Raw genomic sequence first — 21,995 nt, 5'->3', positions numbered from 1 at the left:
GTAGAGAGTTCTGTAGATATCTGTCAGGTCCCTTTGATCCAGTAATGAGTCTGGGTCCTCAGTATCTTTGTTCATTTTTTGCTTCCATGATCTGTCTAATATTGTCAGTGGGGTGTTGAAGTCTCCCACTATTACTGCAGTTGAAGCCTTTTCTTTGTTACCATTTCTCGAAAATGCTTTGCAGTGTGCTAAAATATATCCTTCTAGAGGCAGAGGTCAGTTGCTTTAAACTGAAACACTGTCATATCACAATATGAATTATGAAATATTTAAATATAGCATTTCCTGTTTGACCACCAGGTGGCATAAACATTACTTTTAAATTGTCGAATTTAAGGCATCTGTATATGTGAGTGATTATTATTAATGCTAGGAAATCATAGATGGTACTAACAAATTGTGTACACCTGTGATGTTATTTCAGTGCATTTGAAGAGATTTTATTTGATCTCAACCTTTGTTTATGTATGTAGACACACACACACTCGTATATATTTATAAAGTTGAACATATATATTTTGAAAAACATTTGTATATATATGTATTCAGACCACCAATTATGTAGGAGAGCAGGCATCAAGCAACAGAAATACCCACAAAATAAACTCTGTGTCTGCCCTGAAGAGCTTCCTCTTTACAATAGGGAGTCACTAAAGCACTTAAAACAGGTTAATGAGTATAGTGATGTAATTATGTGTAAGGTACAAGATAGCATAGACAGGGGAGATACTTTTCACAGAAAACTTGCAGCAGGGTTTGAAGAATCAGTACATCTCTGGATTATAGTATAAGAAACACACCAGATGAGAAAAAACTTTGCAGTTACGTTAATTAGTCTGGTGTGTTTTTGGTGAACTGTAAGGAGTTTAAAGTTGCTTGCATGTAAATAAGGATGAGACTAGAGGAAAGACTGGAGAAGGAGGAAGGGGCCACACAGTGAAAGGCTTTGTAGGCAAAACTGAGGAACATGAACTCTATCCTGTAAGGTATGGGTAGCCTGTGGGAGATTTTAAGGAGAGAATTTCTGTTATCAAAGTAGTATTTTAACAGGGTGACTCTCTGATTGGTCTAGAGTGTGGCCTAGGGGAGGACAGAACCAGAAGGCAGTAATCAACTAGGTGAGGTAATTGTGTTAATCAGTTCAAGAGATCATAATGGTGTGGATTCAAGTGGTGGAAGGGACGAGGGAAGGACAGATTCTGATACATATGTTATGACAGTGAATTTTATATGTCCACTTACTGGGTCATGGAGTACCCAGATATTTGATCAAACATCATTCAGTATGTTTGTGAGTGTGTTTTTGGGTAAGATTATTTGAACTGGTAGGCTGAGTAAAGCAGATTACCTCCCAAATGTAGGTTGGCCTCATCCAATAAGTGGATGCCCTGAGTTGAAACAAAAAAGTTAACACTTCCTTAAGTAAGGGGGGACTCCCCTTCCTTGAATGCCTTGAGCTGGGATGTGGGTTTTATCCTGCTTTCACACTCAAACTGCAACATCAGCTCTTGGGTCTTAAGTCTGCTGGTTTTTGGACTAGAGCTTACAGTATCCTGGGTCTCCAGCTTGCTGACTGCAGATCTTGGTACTTCTCAGCCTCCATGATTGCTTCAGCCAATTGCTCAACTCAGTTTCTTAAAATATGTGGCGTGTGTGTATGTGTGTGTGTGTGTGTGTGTGTGTGTGTGTGAATATATATATATATATATTTTTTTTCTCTGAAAAACCTTAATACATATGTCAAAGTTAGAATCAGCATAACATAGTGCTTTCACTGTATGTAGAGGGTAGAAGAGAGAAAGGAGCCAAGGATGGTTTTTTACACTGGGCCTAGTGACAGGAGGGATAGCCACAATATTAGTTGAAATGGAGAACATGTAGGGCAAACATAAATTGTGTTTTTATGTGCGATGCATGAAGACTATTTGTTCAGTTCTGTAAAGTTTATGAGCTTGTAGAGAGTTCAGAAAAAAATTACCCTTTTGACATTTGGTTCTACGAGTGTTTTATTTCATTTTCACACTGCTATAAAGAACTGCCTGAGGCTGGGTGCGGTGGCTCATGTCTGTAATCCCAGCACTTTGGGAGGCTGAGGTGGGTGGATCACCTGATATCAGGAGTTCAAGACCAGCCTGAGCAACATGGTAAAACCTAATTTCTACTAAAAATACAAAAATTAGCTGAGCATGGTGGCACACACCTGTAATCCCAGCTACTAGGGAGGTTGAGGCAGGAGAAGCACTTGAACCCAAGAGGCAGAGATTGTAGTGAGCCGAGATCATGCCACTGCACTTCAGCCTAGGCAACAGAGCAAGACTCAAGACTCCATCTCAAAGGAAAAGAAAAAAGGACGGACTGCATGGACACTGGATAATTTACAAAGAAAAGAGGTTTAATTGACTCACAGTTCCAAATGGCTAGGGAGGCCTCAGGAAACCCACAATCATGGTGGAAGGGGATGCAGGCATGTCTTACATGGCAGCAGGTGAGAGAAAGAGCAAAGGGGGAAGAGCCCCTTATACAACCATTAGATCTCATGAGAACTCACTTACTATCATGAAAACACCATAGGGGAAACCATCACCATGATCCAGTCACCTCCTACCAGGTCCCTCCCTTGAAACATGGGGCTTACAGTTCAGGATGAGATTTGGGTGGGGACACAGAGCCAAACCATATTATTCCACCACTGGTCCCTCTCAAGTCTCATATCCGTCTCACGTTTTAAAACACAATCATCCCTTTCCAACAGTCCCCCAAAGTCTTAACTCATTTCAGCATTAACTCAGAAATTCAAAGTCCAAAGTCTCACGTGAGACAAGGCAAGTCCCTTTCACCTATGAACCTGTAAAATCAAAAGCTGCTTAGTTACTTTCAAGATACAATGGGGGTACAGGCATTATGTAAATGCTCCTGTTCCAAATGGGAGAAATTGGCCAAAACAAAGGGGTCTACAGACCCCATGCAAGTGCAGAATCCAGTGGGGCAGTCAAATCCTAAAGGTCTGAAATGATCTCCTTTGATTCTGTGCCTCACATCTGCTGATGCAAGGGGCGCCCATGGCCTTCGGCAGCTCCATCGTAGGCTGGCATTGAGTGCCCATGGCTTTTCCAGGCACGCAGTGCAAGCTGTTGGTGGATCTACTATTCTGGGATCTGGGGGACAGGAGCCCTCTTCTCTCGGCTTCACTAGGCAGTGCCCCAGAGGGGACTGTACTGCGGCTCCAACCCCCATTTGCTTTCCACACTGCCATAGCAGTGGCTCTCCATGAGGGCTCTCCCCCTGCAGCAGACTCATGCATCCTCTGAATTCTAGTCAGTGGTTTCCAGACCTTAATTGTTGAATTTTGTGCACCTGCAGGCCCAACACCATGTGGAAACTGCTTGGAGCTTACACCCTCTGAAGTAATAGCCCAAGTTTTACCGTGGCCCCTTTCGGGTAGAACTGGAGCTGGAGCAACTGGGATACAGGGCACCAAGTCCTTAGGATGCACAGAGCAGGAGTGTGGTCCTGGGCCCAGCCCAGGAAGCCATTTTATCCTACTAGGCCTGGGGACCTGTGATGGGAGGGGCTGCGTTAAAGGTCTCTGACATCCGTGGAGACATTTTCCCCATTGTCTTGGAGATTAACATTAGATTCCTTGTTATTTATGTAAATTTCTGCAGCTGGGTTGAATTTCTCCCAAGAAAATAGGTTTTTATTTTCTAAGACATGGTCAGGCTGCAAATTTTCTAAACTTTTATGCTCTGTCACCTCTTGAATGCTTTGCTGCTTTGAAATTTCTTCATCTGGATTCACTAAATCATCTCTTTCAAGTTCAAAGTTCCCAGTAGGGGCCGACAGACATGTCATACAGGAGAGCTCTGGCTAGCATCTGGCAGGTGCCCCTCTGGGACAAAGCTTCCAGAGAAAAGAACAGGCAGCAATCTTTGCTGTTCTCCAGCCTCTGCTGGTGATACCCAGGAAAATGGTCTGGAGTGGATCTCCAGCAAACTCCAACGGACCTGCAGTAGAGGGGTCTGTTAGAAGGAAAAGTAACAAACAGAAAGGAATAGTATCAACATCAAATAAAAATAAGTCCACTCAGACCCCAGCTGAAGGTCACCTACTTCAAAGACCAAAGGTAGATAAATCCATGAAGATGGGGAGAACCAGTGCAAAAAAGCTGAAAATTCTAAAAACCAGAACACCTCTTCTCCTCCAAAGGATCATAACTCCTCACCAGCAAGAGAAGAAAACTGGACAGAATGAATTGGATGAATTGACAGAAGTAGGCTTCATAAGGTGGGTAATAAACTCCTCTAAGCTAAAGGAGCATGTTCTAAGCCAATGCGAGGAAGCTGAGAACCTTGGTAAAAGGTTAGGCAAATTGCTTACTAGAATAACCAGTTTAGAGAAGAACATAAATGACCTGATGCAGCTGAACAACACAACACGAGAACTTCATGAAGCATACACAAGTGTCAATAGCTGAACTGATCAAGCAGAAGAAAGGATATCAGAGATTGAAGATCAACTCAATGATATAAAGTGAGAAAACAACATTAGAGAAAAAAGAATGAAAAGAAACAAACAAAGCATCCAAGAAATATGGGACTATGTGAAAAGACCATATATTATGCTTGATTGGTGTACCTGAAAGTGACTGGGAGAATGGAACCAAGTTGGAAAACACTCTTCAGGCTGTTAGCCAGGAGAACTTCCCCAAGCTAGCAAGGCAGGCCAACATTCAAATTCAGAAAATACAGAGAACACCACAAAGATACTTCCCAAGAAGAGCAACCCCAAGACACATAATCATCAGATTCACCGAGGTTGAAATGAAGTAAAAATGTTAAGGGCAGCCTGAGAGATAGGTGGGGTTACCCACAATGGGAAGCCCACCAGACTAACAGCAGATCTCTCTGCAGAAATTTTACAAGCCAGAAGAGAGTGGGGGCTGATAGTCAACATTCTTAAAGAAAAGAATTTTCAACCCAGAATTTCATATCCGGCCACACTGAGCTTCGTAAGCGAAGGAGAAATAAAATTCTTTATAGACAAGCAAATGCTGAGAGATTTTGTCACCACCAAGCCTGCTTTATAAGAGCTCCTGAAGGAAGCACTAAACATGGAAAGCAACAACCAGTACCAGTCACTGCAAAAATATACCAAATTGTAAAGACCGTTGACGCTATGAAGAAATTGCATCAACTAACGGGCAAAATAACCAGCTAGCACCATAATGGCAGGATCAAATTCACATGTAACAATATTAACCTTAAATGTAAAAGGCCTAAATGTCACAATTAAAAGACACAGACTGGCAAACTGGATAAGAAGTCAAGACCCATCAGTGTGCTGTATTCAGGAGACCCATATCACATTCAAAGACACACATAGCCTCAAAATAAAGGGATGAAGGAATATTTACCATGCAAATGGAAACCAAAAAAGGCAGGTATTGCCATCCTAGTCTCTGATAAAACAGACTTTAAACCAACAAAAATCAAAAGAGACGTAGAAGGACATTACATAATGTCCTTTCTCAGCAAACACAACAGCAGATCAATATAACAAGAAGAGCTAACTATCCTAAATATATATGCACCTAATACAGGAGCACCCAGATTCATAAAGCAAGTTCTTAGCGACCTACAAAGAGACTTAAGACTTCCACACAATAATAGTGGGAGACTTAAACACCCCATCGTCAGTATTAGGCAGATCAACAGGACAGAAAATTAACAAGGATATCCAGGACTTGAACTTAGCTCTGGACCAAGCAGACCGAACAGGCATCTACAGGACTCTCCACCGCAAATCAACAGAATATACATTTTTCTCGCACCACATCACACTTATTCTAAAATTCACCACATAATTGGAAGTAAAACACTTCCTAGCAAATGCAAAAGAAGGGAAATCATGATAAACAGTTTCTCAGACCACAGTGCAATCAAATTAGAACTCAAGATTAAGAAACTCACTCAAAACTGCACAACTGCATGGAAACTTAACAATCTGCTCCTGAATGACCACTGAGTACATAACAAAATGAAGGCAGAAATAAAGATGTTCTTTGAAACCAATGAGAACAAAGACAACATAGCAGAATCTCTGGGACACATTTTAAGAGGTGTGTAGAGAGAAGTGTATAGCCCTAACATCACAATTAAAAAAAAAAAAAAAAAAAAAAACTAGAGAAACAAGAGCAAACAAATTTAAGACGTAACAGAAGATGAGAAATAACTAAGATCAGAGCAGAGCTGAAGGAGATAGAGACAGAAAAAAACCCTTGAAAAAATCAATGAATCCAGGAGCTGGTTTGAAAAGATCAACAAAACAGATAGACCGCTAGCCAGACTAATAAAGAAGAAAAGAGAGAAGAATCAAATAGACGCAACAAAAAATGATAAAGGTGATAATCACCATGTATCCCACAGAAATACAAACTACCAACAGAGAATTCGCAACCTCTACGCAAATAAACTAGAAAATCGAGAAGAAATGAAGAAGTTCCTGGACATGTACACCCTCCCAAGATTCAAAGCCCTGAAATGACTAATAACAAGTTCTGAAATTGAGGCAGCAATTAATAGCCTGCCAACCAAAAAAAGTCTAAACTGATTCACAAGCCAAACTCTAGCAGAGGTACAAAGAAGAGCTGGTACCATTCCTTCTGAAATTATCCCAAACAATAGAAAAATAGGGAATCCTCCCTAACACATTTTATGAGGCCAGCATCATCCTGATACCAAAACCTGGCAGAGACAAAACAAAAAAAGAAAATTTCAGGCCAATATCCCTGATGAACATCGACGTGAAAATCCTCAGTAAAATACTGGCAAACTGAATCCAGCAGCACATCATCAAAAATCTTATCCACCATGATGATGTCAGCTTGATCCTTGGAATGCAAGGCTAGTTCAACATACTCAAATCAATAAATGTAATCCATCACGTAAACAGAACCAATGGCAAAAATCACATGATTATCTCAATAGATCCAGAAAAGGTCTTTGACAAAATTCAACAACCCTTTATGCTAAAAACTCTCAATAAATTTGGTATTGATGGAACGTATCTCAAAATAATAAGAGTTTTATGACAAACCCACAGCCAGTATCATACTGAATGGGCAAAAACTGGAAGCATTCCCTTTGAAAACCCACACAAGACAAGGATGCCCTCCAGCTCACCACTCCCGTTCAACGTAGTACTGGAAGTTCTGGCCAGGGCAATCAGGCAAGAGAAGGAAGTAAAGGGTATTCAATTAGGAAAAGAGGAAGTCAAACTGTGTCTGTTTGCAGATGATGTGATTGTATATTTAGAAAATCCCATTGTCTCTGCCCCAAATCTCTTAAGCTCATAAGCAACTTCAGCGAAGTCTCAGGATACAAAATCAACTTGCAAAAATCACAAGCATTCTTATACACCAAGAACAGACAGACAGCCAAATCATGAGTGAACTCCCATTCACAATTGCTATTAAGAGAATAAAATGCCTAGGAATCCAACTTAGAAGGGATATGAAGGACCTCTTCAAGAACTACAAACCACTGCTTAAGGAAATAAGAGGAAACACACAGAAAATGGAAAAACATTCCATGCTCATTGATAGGAAGAATCGTATCGTGAAAATGAACATACTGCCCAAAGTAAATTTAGATTTGGTATATCCCCATTAAGCTACCATTGACTTTCTTCACAGAATTGGAATAAAACTAATTTAAATTTCATATGGAACCAAAAAATAGCCCGCATTGCCAAGACAATCCTAAGCTGAAAGAACAAAGCTGGGGGCATCACGCTACCTGACTTCGAACTATACTACGAGGCTACAGTAACCAAAACAGCATGATACTGTTACCAAAACAGAGATATAGACCAATGGAACAGAACAGAGCCCTCAGAAATAACACTACACATCTACAACCATCTGATCTTTGACAAACCTGACAAAAACAAGAAATGGGGAAAGGATCTCCTATTTAATAAATGGTGCTGGGAAAACTGGCTAGCCATATGTAGAAAGCTGAAACTGGATCCCTTCCTTACTCCTTATACAAGAATGAATTCAAGATGGATTAAAGACTTAAATGTTAGACCTAAAACCATAAAAACCCTAGAAGAAAACCTAGGCAATACCATTCAGGACATAGGCATGGGCAAAGACTTCATGACTAAAACACCCAAAGCAATGGCAACAAAAGCCCAGATTGACAAATGGGATCTAATTAAACTAAAGAGCTTCTGCACAGCAAATGAAACTATCATCATAGTGAACAGGCAGCCTACAGAATGGGAGAAAATTTTTGCAAACTATCCATCTGACAAAGGGCTAATATCCAGAATCTACAAAGAACTTAAACAAATTTACAAGAAAAAAACCCAACCCCATAAAAAAGTGGGTGAAGGATTTGAACAGACACTTCTCAAAAGAAGACATTTATGCAGCCAACAAACATATGAAAAAAAGCGCATCGTCGCTGATCGTTAGAGAAATGCAAATCAAAACCACAATGAGATATCACTTCATGCCAGTTAGAATGGCAATCATTAAAAAGTCAGGAAACAACAGATGCTGGAGAGGATATTGAGAAATAGGAATGCTTTTACACTGTTGGTGGGAGTGTAAATGAGTTCAACCTTTGTGGAAGACAGTATGTCGATTCCTCAAGAATCTAGAATCAGAAATACCATTTGACCCAGAAATCCCATTACTGGGTATATACCCAAAGGATTATAAACCATTCTGCTATAAAGACATATGCACACATGTGTTTATTGCAGCACTGTTCACAATAGCAAAGACTTGGAACCAACCCAAATACCCATCAATAATAGACTGGACAAAGAAAATGTGGCACATATACACCATGGAATACTATGCAGCCATGAAAAAGAATGAGTTCATGTCCTTTGCAGGGACATGGATGAAGCTGGAAACCATCCTTCTCAGCAAAGTAACACAACAGCAGAAAACCAAACACCGCACGTTCTCACTCGTAAGTGGGAGTTGAACAATGAAAGCACATGGACACAGGGGGTGGAACATCACACACTATGGCCTGTAGGGGTTTTAGGGGGCTTGGGGAGGGATAGCATTAGGAGAAATACCTAATGTAGATGATGGGTTGATGGGTGCAGCAAACCACCATGCATGTGAACACCTATGTAACAAACCTGCATGTTCTGCACATGTACCCCATAACTTAAAGTATAATATAAGTAAATAAAAAGAAGTGAAGCTCAGAACAAACAAAATTCCACAGATCTCTAGGGCAGAGGCAAAATGCTGCCAGTCTCTCTGCTAAAGCATAGCAAGAGTTACTTTTACTCCAGTTCCCAATAAGTTCCTCATCTGCACCTGAGACCACCTCAGCCTGGGCTTTACTGTTTACATCACTATTAACATTTTGGTCAAAATCATTTAACAGGTCTTTAGGAAGTTCCAAACTTTCTGACATCTTCCTGTCTTCTTCTGAACCCTCAAAATGGTTACAATCTGTGCCTTTTACCCAATTTCAAAGTTGCTTCCACATTTTCAGGTTATCTTTATAGCAGTACCCCATTCTCTACCCACACTGCTATAAAGAACTTCCCCAAACTGGGCAATTTACAAAGAAAATAGGTTCTGTTGACTCACATTTCCACATGGCTGGGGCGGCCTCAGGGAACCCACAGTCATGGTGGAAGGGAAAGCAGGCACGTCTTACATGCGGAGAGAGAGTGTGAAGGGGGAAAGAGCCCCTTATAAAACCATCAGATCTTGTGAGAACTCACTATCATGAGAACAACATGGCAGTAACCACCTCCGTGATCCAATTACCTCCCACCAGGCCCCTCCCTTGACACGTGGGTATTACAGTTTGAGATGAGATTTAAATGGGGACACAGATCCAAACCATATCAATGGGTTTAATTTTATGGGTAAGTTAGGGAATGTAGAAATAAGTAAGAAAGGCATCAAGAATTCATGTGACTGGGCAGAGTGGGTGGCACCTGTAATTCCAGTGACTTGGGAGGCTGAAGTGGAAGGTTCCCTTGAGGGCAGGAATCAGGATGTGAGACCAACCTGGGCAACAAGTGAGACAGTCTCCTGAACAAAAAAGAAAAAGAGCTGGTGTGGTTGTGAATAATTTTGAGGGGGAGCTCAAAATATACAGATTTACTGTTAATCTTGGTGTGGGTATTCCTAGGGCAGGATGTATGACAGGTGGGTCCCATCTCTATTTTGTTAAGTATACCTGAGATCCACGCTAAAATGGTAAATGAGTTCAAGGTGGACCTTAAAAACAAAGAAAATGGAATGGTGAAGGGTTCAGCAAAATGAAATAGAAAGTCTGTGGGATCCAATGCATAAGAGGGACTTAGAATATTGTAGATGGACAATGTAGGTTTTGTTTATTAATTTTTTTTTTTCCAAGACAAAGTCTCACTCTGTCACCAAGGCTGGAGTGCAGTGGCATGATCTCGGTTCACTGAAACCTCCACCTCCCATGTCCAAGCAATTCTCCTGCCTCAGCCTCCCGAGTAGCTGGGATTATAGGCACACACCACCACACCCAACTGACTTTTGTATTTTCAGAAGAGACAGTGTTTTACCATGTTGGCCAGGCTGGTCTTGAACTCTTGACCTCGTGATCTGCCCACCTCGGACTCCCATATGCTGGGTGTTTATTATAACTTTTAATTGACATTTCATGTACTTTTGGTTATGATTGCATACTTTAGCATAATTTAGATTTCTGATCTCCATAATTATGTAATAATAATAGAAAACATGAAACAATATGTGTCAAACTGTGCTGGAGTGGGGTGTGTGTATGTGTGTATTTTACCTCTATTAAATCTAATGACAAACAGGTAGGTGCAATAAATTGGAGAGACGTTATCCCAAGCTCATCTGCCCAATAAGATATGAAGAGAGAAACCTTATTTGACTTTTGCTTTACCTTAGTGTCTCCTGGAAAAACAGGAATTACATAAAGTGGCACCAGCATGGCTTCATTACTTTTTCTCTCCTTTGGGCATGATGCTTCTTTGAAGTCTAACTCAGTCATACAAGCAGAGAATGGAATCTGATTGTAGTTTTGAAAGAACCATTTAAAGGCACAAGGATGTATTAGTCTATGTCCATGCTGTATATTACTCAAATGAGAATGGATACTTAAAAATCTTATCTTTATGAATAAATATTTGTGACTATTTTCAGATATTGTAACCCATTAATAATAATATTGAAAATGTTTAATCTTTTCTAAGAAAACTTTTTTTCCTATTTATGTTTTTCCTCTTGTAAGGACACATACTATAGTCACAGCAGCCCAATATTATTCATCTTATTAGGGAATGAGTGGTTTCCAATATGAAAGCATTGGCTTCCAGTGTAAATGCTATTTGTAGTTATCAGAGTTTTCATCATTGAGGACAGATAGGAGCAGAACTAAATTGGTTATGGGTTACAAAAGTTATTAATAGTAGATGCTATGAAAAAGCATATTATTGGCTTTTGGTTGGTTGATTTTAAATAATTATTGCAATAGCCACATTCTTTTGGTTTCTGTCTCTCTCTCTCCCCCCCCCTCCCCCCCCCACTCCCTCTTTCCCTCTCTCTCTTTCTGTCTTCCTCTCTCTCTTACACCCGGCCTTCTCCTTCTGTCTGTTTCTAATTCTGTCCTTCTATCTGATCTTTCTAGGCTATCTATGTAATTGTTGTGGTTTGGTATAATTTTCCAAGGAGTTGATCATGGTTCATTAAAAGTATTAAAGATAAGAGAAGACCTGTTATAGCCCGCAGCAAGTTGCAGCTCTAAGTGTTTCCCCTGATGAGGTGTCTGCTACAGATGATTCTATTGTTTAGTGAAAGGATCACAAATATGACAAGAGACAGAGCCTCTGGCCTCAAGGAACTCATAAACAAGTGGATAACATGTAGAAATCAATGAACACTATAATAGAAACGTACAGAAGCTGGAATAGAGCATACAGCCTCTTTGCTGTCATTGGAAGGTGATTGGACTTGGAATGTAATGATTTTGCTTGTTCACCGTGTGGCTCTTCTCAGTTGTCTTAATCAAACTGAGCTCCGTTTTCTAATTGGCAAATTAGAGATCAAAATAACATACTTTTCAGGGTTTTTGTGAATATCAGTTGAATTATTTGATGAATCTAGTTCGTATAATAAAATATGAATATAAGATTCTTTTATTCAGCTTGATATTTTGACTTTAACAATGGAAGCCATATTGTGTGAAATCCCAGCATAGTTCTCTGTTGCAATGTTAAAGCATTCCTTTAGAGCACTGAAAGGAGATTCTTCTTTGTGTGTTTTTCCATATTAGCATTTCTAACATATGCTCTCATGATATTTTTTTCTGATTGTATAGAAATAAAGCAGCCCGTAAGAAAGGTGGTCAATTTTCTGTATTCCTGTCCCCATAGCATACATTGGTAGAGGTACTCCTTCAAATTTGTACTTGTCATGCCTGAAGGGGATTAGATGGAGTGGATGTGGCTTGCCAAAAGGCATGGCAGTGAGAAGTAAAGAGAAAAACTAGCAGTCGCATTTTTCTTCCCAATTTATCCATTGGTAGAATTCATTTTCTGACTTTTTCTTGAAATAATTACACATGAAGTTAAGCTTACCTTTAAGGTTAATGCAATTGTTCTGCTTTTTAAATTATTTTAACTTACATGAAAGAAAAGTATAATTTTCTAGATTACTGTAGTCCATATTTCCCATTTATTTATGTGAAGAATGAAGTTGATGTCTTGAGATGTCATTTTCAGTGTCTATTTACTTAAAATGATCAGTCCGTCTGGCTGTGTTAGTATAGAAATAGGCCAGGTGTTGTGACTCATGCCTGTAATCCCAGCACTTTGAGAGGCGGAGGCGGGCGGATCACAGTGTCAAGAGATTGAGACCGTCCTGGCTGACACGGTGAAACCCTGTCTCTACTGAAAATATGAAAATTAGCTGGGTGTGGTGGCATGTGCCTTTAGTCCCAACTACTCGGGAGGCTGAGGCAGGAGAATCGCTTGAACCTGGGAGGTGGAGGTTGCAGTGAGCTGAGATCACGCCACTGCAGTCCTGCTTGGCAAGAGAGCAAGACTCCATCTCACCAAAAAAAAAAAAAAAAAAAAAAAAAGGCCACATGCAGTTTAATGTTTGCTGATAGGTCACTGTTCTGGTTACAACTACTTTTTGAACTTTCTGCATTGTCATCTCCTTTTAAGCATGGCATATAGAAGTTGTAGTGATCATTAGGAAGGACATATCTGCACATTTTTGGTGCTTATAGTAGACACTTGTTAAATGAATGAACTCTAAGTTACAGCTGAATCCTCCAATTCTACCTCATCAGCTTCTGATTTTTCTGAAGGACAAGAGCAACACATTAGATAGATTTAGGAATATGTGGTGGAGAATGTAGAAGATGCCACGTTTACCATTATTTTTGTGCACTGTTCAACTACTGTCCCCCTTTCTCAAAATGTAAGAAGATATGACTGTCAGGTGAAATCTCCTTTAACTTCCTGTATGCCAGTAGTAGTTCTGTACAACCCTATGCTTTCTTATCCTCCTTCCTTCAGCTTAGAGAAAAGTGTTCACTTTGACATTACAGATCCCAGCCCATCCACTGGGTCCTTAACTCAGTCTCCTACCTTCTCCAGGGGCATGTCTCACCTGACATTCTTTTCTCTTATTTCCAGCCTCTGCTTATCCATTGTGTTTTTTCTTTGTTTTTAATTGCTCATTTCACTCAATTTGTCATGCCACATTTGTCTGTAGTTGCTATCCATTTTATGCTTTCCTGATCTAAGTCCTCAGAAGTGTCCTTCACTTACTTTCCTCACTTACTTCTAGTCTTCACTTACTTTCTTCACTTCCAGTCTTTGCTTACTTTCTTCTCATTCACTCTTCAGTCCGTTGCAATAAGTTCTCTGTCTGCCACCCTGTCCAATTGATCAAAACTGCTCTGGATAAACCTGCTATGAATGAGGTCACTTATTTTTTTTGTTGCTTTTTTAAATTAGCAATTCCAACAGATATTTTTTCAACCTATTGTTTTGGTGGATTTTTTTGCTTCATGTATGTAACTCTTCTTGAAACCGTTTCCTTTACTTTTATGACACAATCGTTTTTTTCTTGTACCTTTTAAATTGTTCCTTCTCTATTTGCTTAATGACTGTTACAGCTTCAAATATTGATCCTATTCAGGGTACCTTTTTTGATCCTTTGTTTACTCAGTGCCCATACTCTCTCTGAGGGATTGTAACCATTTTTATTAGAGGTTTCTACTATCTATGCACTGATAACTCCTAAAATGCATTGTCAGTCTAGACCTTCTCCCCGGTCTTAGGCTTGTGTGAACAGTTTCTAAAGGATCATCTCTGACTAGATTTTCTCCAGCTGCTTCAGAGTTTACATGACTAAACCTGAACTTTTTATAGTCTCTCCTAAGCCAGTCCTTCTATCTTTTTACTATTTCAGTTGGTAGCACCATAATCTACCTTGTCACCTACGTCAGAACCATGGAATGCATTTATTCATACTTCCACTTCATTGCCCATGTTCAGTCAGTAAGCTGGTCTGCAGATTACATGTTGATATTTTGTGTTTATTTTCCCATTCAGTCCTTTTCTTTCTTTTCCACTGCAGCTGCTTAGTTCATTTCACTCTTCACCGATGTTGGGACTAATAGAAGTGTTTTCAGTTGATCTCTCAATGTTTTATCATGTTCTCCTCAAATAAGCCCTTCCTATAACCAACAGAATGATGAAATTAAAATAAGACCATTTCATTTTTCTGCATTACAACTTTCAGTGCCTCATTCCTGCTCCCACTGCTGACAGCAATATTTCTCATACTTAGTTTCATGGATATGTGTGTGTGCTTCAGAATATTCAATGAGAACTTTTCAATTTGGTTTGTGCGTTTTACTGATAATCATTTTAAAAACAACCACCACTTTGTGTTTATGATGGTGTGTCTGTCAAAGAGTGACCTAGAGTAATTAGATTTAGCTTTAAATGCAGTATTTTTCAGCCAATATGAAGAAATTCTAGAAGTTATAGACATAGTTTCATGGATCTATACCACATACACACACATATGTACATACACAGGTACATACACATGTATATACATATATATACACATACATATATATGATATGCATACACAGAGATATGTAGATATCTGTATATATTTATATTTGTATATCAGATATTTTATGTGTGTATCTGCATAATTTTTCCAAAGGGGTCTTAATATTGTTCAAGTTGGAAATTCACTCTACACTTTATAGGATGAATTGTAAGATTCTTAATATGTCCTGTATTATCTTTTATGATCTGCCCTCTACATTATGTATCTTAGTCTCTTACCTTATACTTTCTGTGGAAGCAACATCAAATTACTTGAGAGTCCTCATAAACACAAATGCTATTATTTTTCCTGTTGTATTTATGCGTTTACACTTACCCCTTAGGTGTATGGAATTATCTTGCCTTCTCTCTTCTCCTAACTTTAACTTTGAACTCCTACTTTATAAGTAGTTCCATCATGACCTCTTCCAGGATACACTTATATAACAAGGTAGGCTGTTCAGTGGCCCTCCTGATTTTATAGTTCCCTTGGCAAATCTCTATGTCTGGGTACACCTTATTGCTTTGTAGTTACTTATTGGATTCACTACCAGACTGTGACCTTCTTCGGGTCTTGTGGCTTTCTCCTCTGCATTTTTCAAGCATGGCCTTGTAATTGAATGAAAGATAATGACCTGAAAATACATGAATGAATCACCTTTCTACCCAAGAAGATAAAGACCTTTTTTCTACAGTCTCTACAATTTCTTTCACAGTTTTTTCTTTACTCAGTTTTTACACTACTGCTTGTTAAATGCTTAATGTGTATTTATATGTTTCATTTCTTATTTTAAATAAGTATCAGTGGCTAGTTTTACATGAAGAAATTTCAACTGCATGAAGATAATCCTTCTATTCCTTTATTTTTCAGGAAACCTGTCTTCCCAGTTGGAGGCTCAGGAACCTAAGAGTTCTGAAAGTACATTAACTTCAATGGAAGATTCTGGATGTGATTTGTCAAATGAGCAGAGAACTGAATCCTCAGACCTGCCCCAGCACTTTGTAGAAAGCTGTACCCCCACTCACTTTCCACCACTGCCTCTTGTGAAAAGACCTTGTGCTATCCTGCAAAATCCTTTGTCTTCTCACATGCAATTCTTGCAATATCTTCTTGAATTAAAGAACTTGACAGAATCAAGTAATCTTAAAAGAGACTTAACCCACTTTGAAAAAGACTCTTCCACAGTCTCTGATTCTGTTTTTCAGTTGCTGGATGGCCTGATTACTTTTTACCGTAATCCCAAACTTCCTTTTTCAAGATTTTGGACAGAAGCTGTTGGTACTTTAGCTAGTCTGATCAGTGACTGTAACTTATCTAGTCATATTCTTAAAAAGTGTTCCAAGAAGTTGGAAGAATTTGAGAAAACTCTACTACATGCTATTTTAGGAAACAATCATATAAATCGGGTAAGTAATAAATCCCTCTTTTATTCATGAAATGCTAGTAATTTTAGTGAGTATCTCTTTGGGTAATGTCTGTTGTTGTCCCTTAGCCTTGTGGTTCAAGGAGTCCCTTAATGGGTCTTTTTCTGCAGCTGTCTGCAGCTCTTATCTGTCGTGATGTCTCCGCCTCTAGCCTCTGATTTCTACAACATAGTTTTCTGCATAGATGCCTTTGCTTCAAGCTTGTTCTTCTCTGTTTTGAATTACTTTCTCTGTTTTATTATCAGCACCCTTGGATTCTTTTCTTCTTTCTGTTTTCCCTTTTCCGTTTCTATTTCCTATTGTTCAAAAAGTCTCAAAACTTTTGAGAAAACCACTAACAAATAAGGTTTTCTAAACTTCTGTGAGTGTGAAATTCCTCACGATGGATTCTCTGTACTGTATTGAATTTGTTCTTTTTCTGTCATTGACTAGCACATATCTTGGGTTTGAGGAATATTTTTCTCTTCTTTTGACCTTTCCTTTGTAAGTGGCAAATGCCTCATGGATCCTCTGCAGGTGTGGGTGAATTGAATAAATTGGCTAAGGAGCACATAATATAAAGCTTTATTATGTTTTTTTCTTATTTATTTAACATGGCTTAGAAAGATTTACTCAGGGATTCTTTTTTAACAAGTGACATTGAGATAACCTGAAGTTGTTCTGTTGTTTGGCTCTTGAGACATGGTAGAGAATTTCTTTTTCAAATTATTTCTACCTTCTTTGCCATCTGATCCTTTTACTGGGAAATTCCAAATGGCTTCACATTTTAATCCTCTTGAATTGACTACCAAAATATAATAGAATAAACCAAAAGGTCTATCTAACTTATTTACTATATTTCACTGTAGGAAAAAGGTTATTGGAGCTTGTTTCTTTGGATACATCATTGTTAAATATTTGCCTCAGTGCTATGATCTAACATTTAGAGTTTTTGTACAGTGGAGGCTTTATCTGAGTTTTCAAAATTTTGATAAAATTTGCACTGCTAAACCAATTTGTTTCATGTACAGCTGTTCTTTCCTTCTCTATTAAGGTATGATTTGATCAATATTTTATAAACTTTATGATTAAGCTTTTGGCATTTGTGAAAGATATTGAATTTTCTGTCTGGAAAATGGAAATCTTTTTCTTTGGACATGGTCAATCAGGAATTAAATATCAGATTTGCCATAGTTGTATCTGAGATATAAAATCCATTTCTATACCTTCAAAATATCTTAAATACTTCATATTTTTTAAACTTCTTTTTATACTTTTGCTTTCTTTTAAAAACTACTTTAAGCAGTCTTTATGTAACTTGGAACCTTGAAGATACTGGCATTTATATTCCATATCAGAGTTACTGAATGATGCAGATATTTTCCAGTCTAGTCTTTGCCTTTATATATGTATTGGAGGTTGATATGACTTACTCCTACACAAGAGTAACCTTGGGAATTGTATGGAAGGAGGAGTATGTGTAGAATAAACTACACATAAACTTGTGAAAGTCCTCTTTACCCTTTCCTTCACCTTCCTCAGATGGACAGAGTCTTGGAGGTGCAAGATATGCTGCCTGAGGTTGGTGGAGGCGTGACATAAACACTTCCTTGGTTGCCTCAGCTGGTATCTTGCTAGGTTCCACGCACTCCAAGTTCCCTGACTCTGAGCCCAGCACAGCACCAAGACTTGTGCAGGAATTGCAGTCCTTGTGGTCTAGGTTGCCCTTCATGTTTATTTATAACCCCAAAAAAGTTTAGTCCGTGGTGGCAGGGCTTGCCAAAACTCAGGTTCCAACTGCAACAGTTACCCCTATAAGAAAGCCATTCATTCACTTGTTCTTCTACTGTTGACCAACTGTTCAGCAATGGCTGGCACGATGGCAAGTGACATAAGAATATATACTTCATCTATAGAACCACCTATACCATCACAAGTTTGAAATGAAAACTATAGTTTTCATTTCTTGTGGAGACTTCCTGGTTTTGGTATCAGGATAATCCTGACCTCATAAAATGTGTTTGGAAGTGGACCTTTTTATTTTCAGGAAAAGTTTAAGAAAGATTGTTCTTAATTCCTCTTTGAATGTTTGGTAGGATTCACCTGGGTGGTCAGCAGATTGTTCGTTGGGAGACTTTTTTTTTTTTTTTTTTTTTTTTTTTAGACGGAGTCTCACTCTGTCACCAGGCTGGAGTGCAGTGGCACTGCAACCTCCACTTCCTGGGTTCAGGCAATTCTCCTGCCACAGCCTCCTGAGTAACTGGGACTACAGACGCATGCCACCATGCCCAGCTAATTTTGTGTTTTTAGTAGAGATGGGGTTTCACCATATTGACCAGGATGGTCTCAATCTCTTGACTTCATGATTTGCCTGCGTCGGCCTCCCAAAGTACTAGGATTACAGACATGAGCCACCACACCCGGCCTGTTGGGAGACTTTTGATTGCTGATTCAATCCCCTTATTTGTTACTGGTCTTTTCACGCTTTCTGTTTCTTCCTGATTCAGTTTTGGTAAGTTGCATGTTTTTAGAAATTTATCCATTTCTTATAAGTCATCCGGATTGTTGGCATATAATTGTTCATAACATTTCCTCTATGATCCATTTTCTGTCTAAGGCATCCATTATAATATCTCCTTTTTGATTTCTGATTTTGTCTTCTTTTTCTTTTCTTACTCTAGGTAAGGGTTTGTCAATTATTTTATTTTTTCAAAAGGCAAACTCATAGATTTTTTTTATTTTTAAACTGTTTCCTTGTTCACAATTTATTTTTTTGCTCCAATCTTTATTATTCTCTTTCTTCTGCTTATTTTGGGCTTAGTTTATTCTTTGAGTGGACTTTAATGCCTCAATTACAATAATGGATGGAACATCCAGACAGAAAAATCAATAAAGAAACAACTGACTTGAACGATGCTGTAGAGTAAATGGATTTAATTGACCTATACATAACTTTCCACTCAACAGCAGAAGAATGCACATTCTTCTCAAGTGCACACAGAATGTTCTCCAGGATAAATGAAATTTTAGGTCACAAAACATGTCTTAACCATTTTAGAAGTTCAAAAGCTTTCTAGATGTTTCTGACCACAATGTAATGAAATTAGAATTCAACAACAATATGTAAAATGTTAAAATTTATAAGTATGTAGAAACTAAACAATAAAATTTTGAACAAACTTTGTGTCAAAGAAGAAATCAAAGGGAAATTCAAAAGTATCTCAAGACAAACAAAAATGGAAACAGAATTTACCAAAACCTGTGGGATGTAGCAAAAGTAGTAATAAGGAAATTTATAAGGATAAATGTCTACATAAAAAAATAAGAATCTTAAGTGAACAAGTTTTCAATTATTTTAGAGATTAATAGCTGGAATTAGAATTCTGAAGCTTTTACTCACTAGCTATGACCTTAGATAAGTTAACTAACTTCCACGTTCTACATCTGTAAAATGTAGGTAATAAATGTGACTTCATAGGGCTAAATACTTAGCATAATATCTGACATCATATAAAAATAAACGTTTCTTTTTGTTATGTTTCTCTTGAGGAAGTGATTATATCTTATTTTCTCCACTATGCCCAAGACAATGTTGAGTTTGTTGTAGCAGCAACGTGAGGTATTTTTTTGAATTGAAAGTAAGATAATGAAAAGAAGTGACAACTTATATTTCGTATACCCTCATAAACTTAAATACCGTCAGCTGATTTTCTAAGCAGCAGGTCTTATTAATACCATGACATTCCTGAAACACCTCCATATATTTTAGGAAGTTGTATATTATCTCTTTGTGTCACTATTTTCCACAGCTACAGCTTCCAATTGACCAGTGAGCTTAGTAGGGCATAGTGGATATTTTTCTTTCTGTTTTAATTATGGAAAGTCCTTTGTAAATTTAACTATTTGAATGTCATGGTTTTAATTACTCTTTCCACTGGTCCCTTCCTATAGAGCTGTGCTATGTTGCATCTCTGATGTAGCATTTTGAAGTTGGTGATTCCCTCTTAATACTGTCAGTTTTGCTTCAGTCACAGTCGTTTGTGCTTAGATCATTTCAGGCAGTTTATGGATAAATCTGAAGATGATGGATCATGAAATCAGAATTTTTTTTTTTTTTTAGGCAGAGTCTCTCTCTGTTGCCCAGGCTGGAGTGCAGTGGCGTGATCTCGGCTCACTGCAAGCTCTGCCTCCTGGGTTCACGCCATTCTCCTGCCTCAGCCTCCTGAGTATCCGGGACTACAGGTGCCTGCCACCACGCCTGGCTAATTTTTTTTGTATTTTTAGTAGAGACAGGGTTTCACCGTGTTAGCCAGGATGGTCTTGATCTCCTGACCTCATGTTCCACCCGCCTCAGCCTCCCAAAGTGTTGGGATTACAGGCGTGAGCCACTGTGCCTGGCTGAAATCAGTTTTTTTTTTTTTTCCTAGTATGTATCCCTTAGTTGTATCTTGAAACTTATTCATGACATAATTGTATTGACCAGTAAAATATGTTGACTTTTTAATTTAATTCTGCTCAGGTAGCAGTATTTGTTGTATGTTTCGCTGCTGCAAGTTAGGACACTGTTTTAGTGATAACACTGGATTTTCTTCCTGAGCTAACTTTCCAACAGCCTTATCCTCTGTGTTTGTGATTTTTTATGGTCTTGACTATTAACCAGTTACTTAACCAGTCTGCTTTGTTTGAGAATATTCCTTGGGAAATATAAAGGAAGTCTAAGGTTAAGGGTCATTTCATCCTTGTGCATAGCTGTATTAAAACAAACAAACAAACAAAAAACAGCTGGGTACAGTGGCTCACACCTGTAATCCCAGCACTTAGGGAGGCCAAGGTGGCCGGATCATGAGGTCAAGAGATAGACCATTCTGGCCAACATTGTGAAACCCTGTCTTTACTAAAAATACAAAATTAGCTGGGCATGGTGGTGTGCACCTGTAGTCCCAGCTGCTTGGAAAGCTGAGGCAGGAGAATCGCTCGAACCTGGGAGGCAGAGGTGGCAGTGAGCTGAGATCGCACCGCTGCACTCCAGCCTGGTGACTCAGTGAGTCTCCCTAAATAAATAAATAAATAAATAAATAAATAAATAAATAACTGGAAATAAATAAATAACTGGAAAAGTCAGGCACGGTGGCTCACGCCTGTAATCCCAGTACTTTGGGAGGCTGAGGCGGGCGGATCACTTGAGCCCAGGAGTTTGAGACCATCCTGGGCAACATGGTGAGACCCCCGTCTCTACAAAAAGTACAAAAAAAGTTAGCCAGGCATGGTCTTGCATGCCTGTAGTCCCAGCTACTCACGAGTCTGAGGTGGGAGGATTGCTTGAGCCCAGGAGGCAGAGGTTGCAGTGAGAACAGATCACATGACAGCACTCTAGCCTGGGCCACAGAGGAAGAAACTGATACACACACACACACACACACACACACACACACGGAAAAATATGGGTTAATGTT

The 21,995-nt window shown here is 38.9% G+C and overlaps 1 protein-coding gene across 2 annotated transcripts in view; it reads left to right on the top strand.

Moving 5' to 3' along the window:
* MEI4 (meiotic double-stranded break formation protein 4) overlaps window positions 1-21,995 on the top strand; it is a 343,137-nt gene that overhangs the window by 60,205 nt on the left and 260,937 nt on the right. For both annotated transcript variants that reach the window (XM_073022640.1, XM_008006413.3), the window contains exon 3: window positions 16,010-16,545. In XM_073022640.1, the coding sequence (XP_072878741.1) occupies window positions 16,010-16,545 (536 nt within the window). The remainder of the gene's footprint in view (window positions 1-16,009; window positions 16,546-21,995) is intronic.

The sequence above is a fragment of the Chlorocebus sabaeus genome, chromosome 13 (assembly GCF_047675955.1).
Source record: "Chlorocebus sabaeus isolate Y175 chromosome 13, mChlSab1.0.hap1, whole genome shotgun sequence".
In the NCBI taxonomy this organism is placed as follows: Eukaryota; Metazoa; Chordata; class Mammalia; order Primates; family Cercopithecidae; genus Chlorocebus; species Chlorocebus sabaeus.
This window is presented reverse-complemented; position numbering and strand designations above follow the sequence as displayed.